Below are 13,961 nucleotides of genomic sequence, written 5' to 3'. Positions count from 1 at the left end.
TAGATTCCATATATATGTGTTAGCATACGATATTTATTTTTCTCTTTCTGACTTACTTCACTCTGTATGACAGTCTCTAGGTCCATCCACCTCACTACAAATAACTCAGTTTCGTTTCTTTTTATGACCGAGTAATATCCCATTGTATATATATGCCACATCTTCTTTATCCATTCATCTGTCGATGGACACTTAGGTTGTTTCCATGTCCTAGCTACTGTAAATAGAGCTGCAATGAATACTGTAGTACATGTCTCTTTTTGAATTATGGTTTTCTCAAGGTATATGCCCAGTAGTGGGATTGCTGGGTCATATGGTAGTTCTATTTTTAGTTTTTTAAGGAAACTCCATACTGTTCTCCATAGTGGCTGTATCAATTTACATTCTCACCAACAGTGCAAGAGGGTTCCCTTTTCTCCACACCCTCTCCAGCATTTATTGTTTGTAGATTTTGTGATGATGCCCATTCTGACCGGTGTGAGGTGATACCTCATTGTAGTTTTGACTTGCATTTCTCTAATGATTAATGATGTTGAGCATCCTTTCATTGTTTGTTGGCAATCTGTATATCTTCTTTGGAGAAATGTTCATTCAGGTCTTCTCCCCATTTTTGGATTGGGTTGTTTGTTTTCTTGATATTGAGCTGCATGAGTTGCTTGTATATTTTGGAGATTAATCCTTTGTCAGTTGCTTCGTTTGCAAATATGTTCTCCCATTCTGAGGGTTGTCTTTTCATCTTGTTTATGGTTTCCTTTGCTTTGCAAAAGCTTTTAAGTTATATTAAGTCCCATTTGTTTATTTTTGTTTTTACTTCCATTCCTCTAGGAGGTGGGTCAAAAAGGATCTTGTTGTGATTTATGTCATAGAGTGTTCTGCCTATGTTTTCCTCTGAGAGTTTGATAGTGTCTGGCCTTAAATTTAGGTCTTTAATCCATTTTGAGTTTATTTTTGTGTACGGTGTTAGGGAGTGTTCTAATTTCATTCTTTTACATGTAGCTGTCCAGTTTTTCCAGCACCACTTATTGAAGAGGCTGTCTTTTCTCCATTGCATACTCTTGCCTCCTTTATCAAAGATAAGGTGACCATATTGCATGGGTTTATCTCTGGGCCTTCTATCCTGTTGCATTGATCTATATTTCTGTTTTTGTGCCAGTACTATACTGTCTTCATTACTGTAGCTTTGCAGTATAGTCTGAAGTCTGGGAGCCTGATTCCTCCAGCTCCGTTTTTCTTTCTCAAGATTGCTTTGGCTATTCGGGGTCTTTTGTGTTTCCATACACATTGTGAAATTTTTTGTTCTAGTTCTGTGAAAAATGCCATTGGTAGTTTGATAGGGATTGCATTGAAGCTTTAGATTGCTTTGGGTAGTATAGTCATTTTCACAATGTTGATACTTCTAATCCAAGAACATGGTATATCTCTCCATCTGTTTGTATCATCTTTAATTTCTTTCATTGGTGTCATACAGTTTTCTACATACAGGTCTTTTGTCTCCTTAGGTAGGTTTATTCCCAGGTATTTTATTCTTTTTGTTGCAATGGTAAATGGGAGTGTTTCCTTAATTTCTCTTTCAGATTTTTCATCATTAGTGTATAGGAATGAAAGAGATTTCTGTGCATTAATTCTGTATTCTGCTACTTTACCAAATTCATTGATTAGCTCCTGTATTTTTTCTGGTAGCATCTTTAGGATTCTCTATCTAAAGTATCATGTCATCTGCAAACAGTGACAGTTTTACTTCTTCTTTTCCTGTTTGGATTCTTTTTATTTCTTTTTCTTCTCTGATTGCTGTGGCTAAAACTTCCAAAACTATGTTGAATAACAGTGGTGAGAGTGGGCAACCTTGTCTTGTTCCTGATCTTACTGGAAATGGTTTCAGATTTTTACCATTGAGAACAATGTTGGCTGTGGGTTTGTCATATATGGCCTTTATTATGTTGAGGTAAGTTCCCTCTATGCCTACTTTCTGGAGGGTTTTTATCATAAATGGTGTTGAATTTTGTCAAAAGCTTTCTCTGCATCTATTGAGATGATCATATGGCTTTTCTCCTTCAATTTGTTAATATGGTTTATCACATTGATTGATTTGCGTATGTTGAAGAATCCTTCCATTCCTGGGATAAACTCCACTTGCTCATGGTGTATGATCCTTTTAATATGCTGTTGGAATCTGTTTGTTAGTATTTTGTTGAGGATTTTTGCATCTATGTTCATCAGTGATATTGGCCTGTAGTTTTCTTTTTTTGTGACATCTTTGGTTTTGGTATCAGGGTGATGGTGGCCTTGTAGAATCAGTTTGGGAATGTCCCTCCCTCTGCTGTATTTTGGAAGAGCTTGAGAAGGATAAGTGTTAGCTCTTCTGTAAATGTGTGATAGAATTTGCCTGTGAAGCCATCTGGTCCTAGGCTTTTGTTTGTTGGAAGATTTTTAATCACAGTCTCAATTTCAGTGCTGTGATTGGTCTGTTTATATTTTCTATTACCTCTTGGTTCAGTCTTGGAAGGTTGTGTTCTTCTAAGAATTTGTTGATTTCTTCCAGGTTGTCCATTTTATTGGCACATAGGTGCTTGTAGTAATCTCTCATGATCCTTTGTATTTCTGCAGTGTCAGTTGTTACTTCTCCTTTTTCATTTCTAATTCTGTTGATTTGAGTCTTCTCCCTTTTTTTCTAGATGAATCTGGCTAAGGGTTTATCAATTTTGTTTATCTTCTCAAAGAACCAGCTTTTAGTTTTATTGATCTTTGCCATCGTTTCCTTCATTTGTTTTTCATTTATTTCTCGTCTGATCTTTATGATTTCCTTCCGTCTGCTAACTTTGGGTTTTCTTTTGCTCTTCTTTCTCTAATTGCTTTAGGTGTAAGGTTAGGTTGTTTATTTGAGATGTTTCTTGTTTCTTGAGGTAGGATTGTATTGCTATAAACTTCCCTCTTACAACTGCTTTTGCTGCATCCCATAGGTTTTGGGTCATCATTTTTTCATTGTCATTTGTTTCTAGGTATTTTCTGATGTCCTCTTTGATTTCTTCAGTGATCTCTTGGTTATTAAGTAGTGTATTGTTTAGCCTCCATATGTTTGTATTTTTTACAGTTTTTTCCCTGTAATTGATATCTTGTCTCATAGCGTTGTTGTCAGAAAAGATACTTGATACGATTTCAGTTTTTTTTAATTTACCAAGGCTTGATCTGTCCTGGAGAATGTTCCATGAGCACTTGAGAAGAAAGTGTATTCTGTTGTTTTTGGATGGAATGTTCTATAAATATCAATTAAGTCCATCTTGTTTAATGCATCATTTAAAGCTTGTGTTTCCTTATTTACTTTCATTTTGGATGAGCTGTCCGTTGGTGAAAGTGGGGTGTTAAGTCCCCTACTATGATTGTGTTACTGTCGATTTCCCCTTTTATGGTTGTTAGCATTTGCCTTATGTATTTTGGTGCTCCTATGTTGGGTGCATAAATATTTACGATTGTTATATCTTCTTCTTGGATTGATCCCTTGATCATTATGTAGTGTCCTTCTTTGTCTCTTGTAATAGTCTTTATTTTAAAGTCTATTTTGCCTGCTATGAGAATTGCTACTCCAACTTTCTTTTGATTTCCATTTTGATGCAGCATCATTTTCATTCCCTCACTTTGGTCTGTATGTGTCCCTAGGTCTTAAGTGGGTCTCTTGTAGACAGCATACATACAGGTCTTGGTTTTGTATCCATTCAGCCAGTCTATGTCTTTTGGTTGGAGCATTTAATCCATTTACATTTTAGGTAATTATCAGTATGTATGTTCCTATTACCATTTTCTTAATTGTTTTGGGTTTGTTATTATAGGTCTTTCCCTTCTCTTATGTTTTCTGCCTAGAGAAGTTCCTTTAGCATTTGTTGTAAAGCTGGTTTGGTGGTGCTGAATTCTCTTAGCTTTTGCTTGTCTGTGAAGGTTTGAATTTCTCCATTGAATCTGAATGAGATCCTTGCTGGGTAGAGTAATCTTGTTTGTAGGTTTTTCCCTTTCATCACTTTAAATATGTCCTGCCAATCCCTTCTGGCTTGCAGAGTTTCTGCTGAAAGATCAGCTGTTAACCTTACGGGGATTCCCTTGTATGTTATTTGTTGTTTTTCCCTTGCTGCTTTTAATTTTTTTTTTTTGTATTTAATTTTTAATAGTTTGATTAGTATGTGTCTTGGCATGTTTCTCTTTGGATTTATCCTGTATGGGACTCTCTGTGCTTCCTGGATTTGATTGACTATTTCCTTTCCCATATTAGGGAAGTTTTCAACTATAATGTCTTTAAATATTTTCTCAGTCCCTCTCTTTTTTTCTTCTTCTGGGATCCCTATAATTTGAAAGTTGGTGCATTTAATGTTGTCCCAGAGGTCTCTGACACTCTCCTGAATTCTTTTCATTCTTTTTTCTTTATTCTGCTCTGTGGTAGTTATTTCCACTATTTTATCTTCCAGGTCACTTATCTGTTCCTCTGCCCCAGTTATTCTGCTACTGATTCCTTTTAGAGGATGTTTAATTTCATTTTCCAAAGTTCATTTCTTAAAAAATATGAAATCTCATCTTTTCCTGTAAAACTCATACAACCACTTACAGAGAACTGACTGCTTTCCCACTTCATCTGTTCCCCACTTGGAAAAAAATATCACCTGTAATAATGTTTGCACATTCACATTATAGTAATATGTTGTTAATAAGTGTTCAGTGTCTGAATGGAGTTTGTGATTGCCCACACTTTTTGTTATATAGACTTTGTTGTTTTCTACATCAGAGAGGGTTAAGAAGGCATACCACCGAGTTTGACTTGGAATGCTAGAATACCCATCTGTGCACAGCTTGGCACAGATCAATGGTTTTTAAAGATAACCAGGACAATAGAAATAATCATCATGTTAGGAAAAGGCAAATGTAATGACACACTGAATACAAGGTAAACAGCCAATCTGGAGAAAAAGCAGTAGAGACCTCAGAAATCTTTATCCTTTGTCATTCTTGATTGTTCTGGGATTTTCTTTAATGAAACTGTCAAAAGTTTGATTTCTTTCAACATGAAAAATAATGTCAGTAGTAATTCATTTTCTAGTATATCAGTGCCAGTCTAGAACTATAAGTTAACTTCTTTAAATGCTCTTTAAATTAATAGTTACTTATCATTAATTAATCTTTTTTATGAGATACAAAATAAATAAAAGCATGGCTTTTGACCTTGAGATGTTTACAAGTGTATCTGAGTGATATACATATGAAGTGACTCAATCAAGATTGCAACTGAAAAATGCCTTGCTCCCTTAGAAAGACTTCAGTGGTGAGGAGCTATGCTCCCAGCATCAAAATGTCCTATAGTGAACATATTTAGTTCATAAACCAGCCTACTGTTCACTACTTGTAATGGTCAGTTTGATTTCTTTCACTTTCAGATGTAAAAGGGAAGTTAGAGACCATCTAGATCATACCCTTCATTTTATGGACTGAGGAAACAGAGGTCTCCAGAGGTTAAGCCACTTGTCCAGGGTCACCCAGATTGATGTCGGTGGCAGAGCCAGTACCAAGACACCCACCCATCTCCTGACCCTGATCAAGTGCCTCTTCCACCAGCCTGTCTGACTTTTGTCTTGAACAGGGGGTCTCCCCCAGGAAATGGCATACAGTTTAGGACTCAATCAAAGAAGCCTGTATGAGTCTAAATCAAACCTTACCCTTTGCCATCTTTGTCTGTCCGGGCATTCACAACGAGGAGATTTTCAAGGCTTTTGGGTCTATAAAACACAAAGAAATTCAAATAAAAGACTGCATATTGAAATAAAATTGTGTGGTATCTTGAAAGGTCAGATACAGTAAAAATTTTTCATGAATTGCTCATTTACTCTTACTGAATAGAGCAGCAGAAATCCTTCTGGGCAATCATGTCTGAACTAAATGTACAATACTGAGTGCCCTGCCCCATCTGCTAGTACATTTTTATGCCAGAGGACATAACTCCCTTCCAGCTAATAATGTCTGAAAGAATAAAACAAGCAATCTGGGAGATAATATTTTCAGGTTAGAGACAGATGCACTTACATTTTCTCTGTTGGCTCTGCCTTAAGATTTGCTCTAAAGAGACTATCAATACCCTGATTTCTTTAAATGTATTGAACAAAAAGTCTCATCAGTGCTAATAATGGATACCTAACTCATAAAAACATAGATCAGTTTACATATAAGACAGGAAAAAAAGCTGGTTAGGAAAGATGAGCTACAATTCTTGAAATCACTTTATTCCAAACAGGTATCTTCCTAGACTCAAAATTTAAATTGCAGTGGACCTTAAAGAAAAGAAAAGACAAGATACAGACTGGGGATCTACAAGCTGTAATAGGTTCATGGATGGGTTGTTTGGGTTCATGGAGTGTTTTTGTTTTTTATGTGGGCCAATATTTATAAAGCTGGCCATGACATGTAGACACCTGGAGTTTCAGGATCTCCTGAAAGTGTCCTGCAACTTTAGGCTCAAATTCTCACGTGGCAACATCAGCTGGAGCTGAGAAACAGTTGGGCTCTCCCAGACAGGGCGCTCCCTCTACATTACAGAGCCAGCTCCCTTCACTCATCTATCCCTGCCTGGTCCCAGTAGGCTGTGAAGTCTGATTCTTAATCTAATGCCACCTCTCTTTATAGGTAAGAAAACTGACATTTGCTTTGTTTCTTCTTCACTTTGGTCCCTGCCCGTTTTGTATGTTAGTGTGCCAAGTAACAGAGAGAGAACTAAAATTGCACAGACCTCTAACACAAACCTCAATTAATATGATCTTTAAGTTATGCAATTACAAATGACTCATAATAAGGAGATAATGTTAACTAAGAAAATGAGTGGTTTTTGTAGTGGTTCAACTACAAGCATTCAGTGACCAAACCAAACTGTTTACATACTAATATATGAGTATTTCAGGAAGAGAAATGTGGTTATTTTTATAACTGCCTTACTAAACACTGGTGTGTGAAAATCAAAGACACTTCAACATTAGTGTCTTTAAATTGTAATAACCATTTATAATAATGATGAAACGATTTCTGCAAGCTTTTTATTCAAGATTTGTAGGACACTTTTGACTAGCCCAGTATATGGGTCCTCATGCTCAAATAACAAAGCAAATTCAGTAATAAAGCGAAAAAAGAGATGTTTTAAAATCTTATCTATTCAAGCTTTTGTTCATTTTGATGAGATTATCTAATTCTTCACTTTGGGGAGAGAAAAGAATATCTTACATTAGTAAAATCCTGGGGCAGATTCAGCTTAAAACAACTATTTCTGAGTTCTCTGAAGTTCACCGTATGTCCCACATTTATCATCCACGAAAATCCTCTCTATCTTTCAAAGCTCTCCTCAAACACCCCTTTCGCCAAGAAATCTTTCCCAGTCCTTTAACTGAATAGAGTCCCCTACATTTTTGGAAGCCTTGCAGCGTTTTGGATTTTTGTATCTCCTTTATGGTACCTACATTGCTATACTTCGTAATATAGTAATCATACACTTGTCTCATGTTAATGTCCTTGCTTCTACCGATACTAGTGTACATAGAGACACAAACACACACACACACACCACTTAAAATTTCGAAATGTATTTTATATTGGATCCTCTTCAGTGTTTAATATGGGGTTTTTCACACAGTAGATGCTTAATACAGGTTTTACTTGAATCAACAAATACAGGTACGTTGACTAATTATAGATTCTATCTTTGCATAATGTACTTGCACAAAGCAGCTATTGGAAAACACTCGTTTATCTGTAAGCCTGGCTTCTTTCTTGAATTCTACTCTCCCTTATTCCAGTTCAGCTACACTTGCTCTCCTGTTTCCAGACTTGAGAACTGTAAAGACTCTACTGACTGCTTCTTCAGGAGCTACTTGTTTAAGCTAAACCCCTGGGTTCTGGAATATTCCTTAGAACCACAGGAGCTCAGCCCTCTCCCCAAGGAAGGCAGCTGCAGTGGTTTTTCATTCCTGTTTGCTCCTCACAGCATATCCTCTCCTCAACCCTTCTATCCACCCACTTCACCTCTTCTATCCACCCACTTCACCCCCATTTCTCTTGCCTTCCCCACCCAGTTTTCCAGTTCACAAGTCTTGGTTTTCCCTTCTTCCTGCTCTAGCCTCACATATTTTCCACACTTCCTCAATGTTCCTCTTTCTTCTCAAGTCATCACTGGTGTTGACCAGGAGGCCATGAGGCCAAGTAACTTGGTAGTTAGACATTCAGGTTCCCAAGTCAGGGATACCTGGATTCTAGTCAGGGATTCACCACTTATTAGTTGGTGACTCTGGGTGAGTTACCTAACCTCTTGCTTCCTCAATTTTTTTCATCTGTAAAATAAGAATACTAATTGTACCTACCTCAGAAAAGAACCAATAAGTTAATGAATAGAAAGTGATTAGGATTATACCTGGCATGTCATAAACTCTCAATTAATTTTGGCAATTATAGTAAACAGTTTCCAGTCAATATTAATTTTTTCATTTAAAAATGCTCATTATATTTATTTTTTAAACTGAATTTAGAGGCACCAAGACTCTGGCTCAGCCTTAGAGAGCTATGGTCGTTAAGTCACTAATGTGCTTAGAAGATGCCTGGCATAGCAGATCACCAGAATAACTACTGGAACAGTTCTCTCAGGGATCTGAAAAGCTCATTCAATCAACAGCCATCACAGAGATGAATCGTTTCAAGTAATATTGCATATTCAATGGAAGAATTGAAGGCTGAGAATAAATATAGAAATATGAAAGTTGCTGACCCTGACAAAAAATGGATTAATGTTCTATCCTTGTGTGGGACAAACACTACCCAGTGCCCTGACACAATGCTGCGTTGTCATTTCTTATTTGAAATTCTACCTTCCAACACTGAGGCTACAAATCTGTTCCATGTCCCCAAGGGAAAGAGCAAACTCTGTAAATTTTAGCCCTAGACCTTTCTGACTGGTGCGTCACAATGATGAGATCAGGATTTGGGCTTCCACGAGAAAATTAACATAAATCATGAGAAGACACTCTGTGGGAAATTAAGTGAAATGGGGGCTGCATTCTGAACAAAGGAGTTGAGCTTTCAAAATGGCCTTAAATTGATGAAAGCTTTGGATATTAAATTTCACCATTGCATTTACAATAAATTAAATGCTCTTAGTCAGATAAGAGTAAGAGTTCATTTTTCAAAGGAGTATTACAAAGCAACTAAGATAAATAAAGCTATATCTCATCCCTCTAGACAGTCCACAGTAACGATTCTCAGCTATCGATGCAAAAGACATTTCCCCTGGCCCACGTCAAAGCAACAGCTTCTCCCCATGAAGAACGTATCTGGCTGTGGAATTCGTGCATCCTGGTGAGGGAGAGGGGACAGGAAAGTTAAACTAACTGCAGCTCTCACTGTTTTTGTTTGACTTGCGCCAAACCATAAGTGCCCTTCAGCATCACTCACCTATCTCTCCCTTAAACACCCACCAAAAACCTATCCAGTCCAAAAAACTGTCCAATCCCTATTAAAAATAAAATATTACCTCAAACAAAAATAAGTCTATAAAATTAGAGATCTAGGCACTTAGACAACAAAGAAATGAAAACATTCAGGATACTTTCGACTATCTCTGTCTGGATCTAGAGCTACTACTTTGTCCATGAGTTTGCAGCGAAGAGCTAAGTGTCACTTCTGTTTCTTCTCTTCAGTTCTTTGACTGAGACTGCAATCCTTAATAACATTCTTAGCACTGCTAAATTCCATTAAACAAGGAAAAATTTTGTAGGCACAGGATTTAAACTATGGAATGTTTATACTCAAGGTTTTCTCACTGCTCATCATTGTTTTACCATTACTACATAAACACTTCTACTTTGCACAAAACATTGTGTCAGACTTTGCAGATGACAGATGGTAAAACAAAATATCTGCTCTAAGAGATTAAAGAGGTAACAAAGATGAGACATTTACATGAATACCATGAAACTATACCAAATATGATTAGTTGTTATATAATATGAGTAATGGGCTCTAATAGCTTAGAGAGGCAGAAGTCACATCTCACTGGATCACTCAGAGAACACTTCACAGAGGAGGTGGTATGTGATCTGGATCTTGAAAGATGGGTAGGACTTGGATGGATGGATATGGTGGCCTTGAGGTTGGAAAAGGCCACCATGTGGCTGGAATGGTATAAACAAAGGCAGAGGCTCTGGAAACTACAGAAAGGAAGTGATTAAATTTGATACTGCATGCAGGATAAATGTAAGGGTGAAGTCAGAAATTGCTAAGGAATATTAGGTTGGAGACAGGTTAACAAAGGCATTGAATGAGGTTATATGTAATTGAACAGGCAATGGGGAGCCAGGTGGAGTGATTTTTCCAGCAGAATCGTAGAAAGAAAACGCTGGCAGTGCTGGGTAGTAATGGTCTACTGGGGGGAGAGGCGAGGAGTGTAAGTCAATCTGGATACCTATTCTGATAACCTGTGATGGAACCAATGAGGGTTTGAACTGGGGTGAGCGCATGGGGGTGTGCAGGGCATTTTAGACATTTAATCCATATGTGCCTAATACTACACAAAGGGGTCAAGACATGAAAGAATCAAAAATGATTCCGGGGGGGACCTTCAAGATGGAGGAGGAGTAAGATGTGGAGATCACCTTCCTCCCCACATATACATCAAAAATACATCTACATGTAGAACAACTCCTACAGAACACCTACTGAACACTGGCAGAAGACCTCAGACTCCCCAAAAGGCAAGAAACTCCCCACATACCTGGGTAGGGCAAAAGAAAAAAGAGACAAAAGAATAGGGATGGGACCTGCACCTCTCGGAGGGAGCTGAAGGAGGAAAAGTTTCCACACACTAGGAAGCTCCTTCACTGGTGGAGACAGGGGGTGGGTTGGGGGGTGGGAAGCTTCGGAGCCATGGAGGAGAGCGCAGCAACAGGGGTGTGGAGGGCAAAGCGGAGAGATTCCCGCACAGAGGATCGGTGCCGACCAGCATTCACCAGCCCGAGAGGCTTGTCTGCTCACCCTCCGGGGCGGGCGGGGGCTGGGAGCTGAGGCTCAGGCTTTGGAGATCGGATCGCAGGGAGAGGACTGGGGTTGGCTTCGTGAACACAGCCTGAAGGGGGCTAGTGAGCCACAGCTAGCCGGGACGGAGTCCGGGAAAAAGTCTGGAGCTGTCTAAGAGGCAAGAGACCATTGTTTCGGGGTACACGAAGAGAGGGGATTCAGAGCACCGCCTAAACGAGCTCCAGAGACGGGCGCAAGCCGCGTCTATCAGTGCGGACCCCAGAGACGGGCATGAAACGCTAAGGCTGCTGCTGCCGCCACCAAGAAGCCTGTGTGCAAGCACAGGTCACTATCCACACCTCCCCTCCTGGGAGCCTGTGCAGCCCTCCACTGCCAGGGTCCCGTGATCCAGGGACAACTTCCCCAGGAGAACACACGGTGCACCTCAGGCTGGTGCAACGTCATGCCGGTCTCTGCCGCCGCAGGCTCGGCCCGCACTCTGTACCCCTCCCTCCCCCCGCCTGAGTGAGCCAGAGCCCCCGAATCAGCTGCTACTTTAATGCTGTCCTGTCTGAGTGAAGAACAGATGCCCTCAGGCGATCTACATGCAGAGACGGGGCCAAATCCAAAGCTGAACCCCAGGAGCTGTGCAAACAAATACGAGAAAGGGAAATCTCTCCCAGCAGCCTCAGGAGCAGTGGATTATATCTCCACAATCAACTTGATGTACCCTGCATCTGTGGAGTACTTTAATAGACAACGAATCATCCCCAAATTGAGGCAATGGACTTTGGGAGCAACTGTAGACTTGGGGTTTGCTTTCTGCATCTAATTTTTTTCTGGTTTTATATTTACCTCAGTTTAGTATTAAGAGCTTATTATAATTGGTAGGTTTGTTTATTGATTTGGTTGCTCTCTTCCTTTATTTTATATATATATATATATTTTTTTTTCCTTTTTCTCTTTTTGTGAGTGTGTATATGCATGCTTCTTTGTATGATTTTGTCTGTATAGGTTTTCTTTTACCATTTGTCCTAGGGTTCTATCTGTCCTATTTTTTTTTTTTTAGGATAGTTTTTAGTGCTTGTTATCATTGGTGGAATTCTTTATTGGTTTGGTTGCTCATTTCTTTTCTTTTTTTTATTACTTTTTAATTTTGTTTATTTTAATAAATAAATATTTTTTTAATTTTAATTATTTTCTTTCTTTCATTATTTTCTTTCTTTTTTTTTTCTCCCTTTTCTTCTGAGCTGTGTGGCTGACAGGGTCTTGGTGCTCCAGCCGGGTGTCAGGCCTGAGTCTCCGAGGTGGGAGAGCCGAGTTCAGGACACTGGTCCACCAGAGACCTCCTGGCCCCACGTAATATCAATCAGTGAGAGCTCTCCCAGAGATCTCCGTCTCAATACTAAGACCCAGCTCCACTCAACAATCAGTGCTGGACGTCCCATGCCAAACAACTAGCAAGACAGGAAAATAACCCCACCCATTAGCAGAGAGGCTGCCTAAAGTCATACTAAGTTCACAGACACCACAAAACACACCACCGGACACAGTCCTGCCCACCAGAAAGACAAGATCCAGCCTCATCCACCAGAACACAGGCAGCAGTCCCCTGCACCAGGAATCCTACACAACCCACTGAACCAACCTTACCCACTGAGGGCAGACACCAAAAACAATGGGAACTAAGAACCTGCAGCCTGTGAAAAGGAGACCCCAAACACAGTAAGTTAAGCAAAATGAGAAGACAGAGAAATACACAGCAGATGAAGGAGCAAGGCGAAAACCCACCAGACCAAACAAATGAAGAGGAAATAGGCAGTCTACCTGAAAAAGAATTCAGAGTAATGATAGTAAAGATGATCCAAAATCTTGGAAATAGAGGGAGAAAATACAAGAAACATTTAACAAGGACCTAGAAGAACTAAAGTACAAACAAACAATGAGGAACAACACAATAAATGAAATTAAAAATTCTCTGGAAGGAATCAATTGAAGAATAACTGGGGCAGAGGAACGGATAAGTGACCTGGAAGATAAAATAGTGGAAATAACTACAGCAGAGCAGAATAAAGAAAAAAGAATGAAAAGAATTGAGGACAGCCTCAGAGACCTCTGGGACAGCATTAAATGCACTGATATTCGAATTATAGGGGTCCCAGAAGAAGAAGAGAAAAAGAAAGGGACTGAGAAAATATTTGAAGAAATTATAGTTGAAAACTTCCATAATATCGGCAAGGAAGTAGTCAATAAGTCCAGGAAGAGCAGAGAGTTCCATACAGGATAAGTCCAAGGAGAAAAACACCAAGGCACATATTAATCAAATTATCAAAAATTAAATACAAATAAAAAATATTGAATGCAGCAAGGGAAAAACAACAAATAACATACAAGGGAGTCCACATAAGGTAAACAGCTGATCATTCAGCAGAAACTCTGCAACCCAGAAGGGTGTGGCAGGACTTATTTAAAGTGATGAAAGGGAAAAACTTACAAACAAGATTACTCTACCCAGCAAGGATCTCATTCAGATTCAATGGAGAAATTAAAATCTTTACAGACAAGCAAAAGCTAAGAGAATTCAGCACCACCAAACCAGCTTTACAACAAATACTAAAGGAACTTCTCTAGGCAGGAAACACAAGAGAAGGAAAAGACCTAAAATAACAAACCCAAAACAATTAAGAAAATGGTAATAGGAACATACATATTGATAAGTGCTTTAAAGGTAAATGGAATAGATGCTCCAACCAAAAGACACAGACTGGCTGAATGGATGCAAAAACAAGACCCATATATATGCTGTTTACCAGACACCCACTTCAGACCTAGGGACACATACAGACTGAAAGTGAGGGGATGGAAATAGATATTCCATGCAAGTGGAAATTAAAAGAAAGCTGGAGTAGTAATTCTCATATCAGACAAAAAAACTTTAAAATAAAGACTAT

General features: G+C 38.9%; 1 protein-coding gene across 3 annotated transcripts in view; it reads right to left on the bottom strand.

The window, feature by feature from the left end:
* SCEL (sciellin) overlaps nt 1-13,961 on the bottom strand; it is a 240,374-nt gene that overhangs the window by 50,972 nt on the left and 175,441 nt on the right. For all 3 annotated transcript variants that reach the window (XM_059902796.1, XM_059902794.1, XM_059902795.1), the window contains exon 13: nt 5,688-5,747. In XM_059902796.1, the coding sequence (XP_059758779.1) occupies nt 5,688-5,747 (60 nt within the window). The remainder of the gene's footprint in view (nt 1-5,687; nt 5,748-13,961) is intronic.

This window comes from Balaenoptera ricei, chromosome 18 (assembly GCF_028023285.1).
Source record: "Balaenoptera ricei isolate mBalRic1 chromosome 18, mBalRic1.hap2, whole genome shotgun sequence".
In the NCBI taxonomy this organism is placed as follows: domain Eukaryota; kingdom Metazoa; phylum Chordata; class Mammalia; order Artiodactyla; family Balaenopteridae; genus Balaenoptera; species Balaenoptera ricei.
This window is presented reverse-complemented; position numbering and strand designations above follow the sequence as displayed.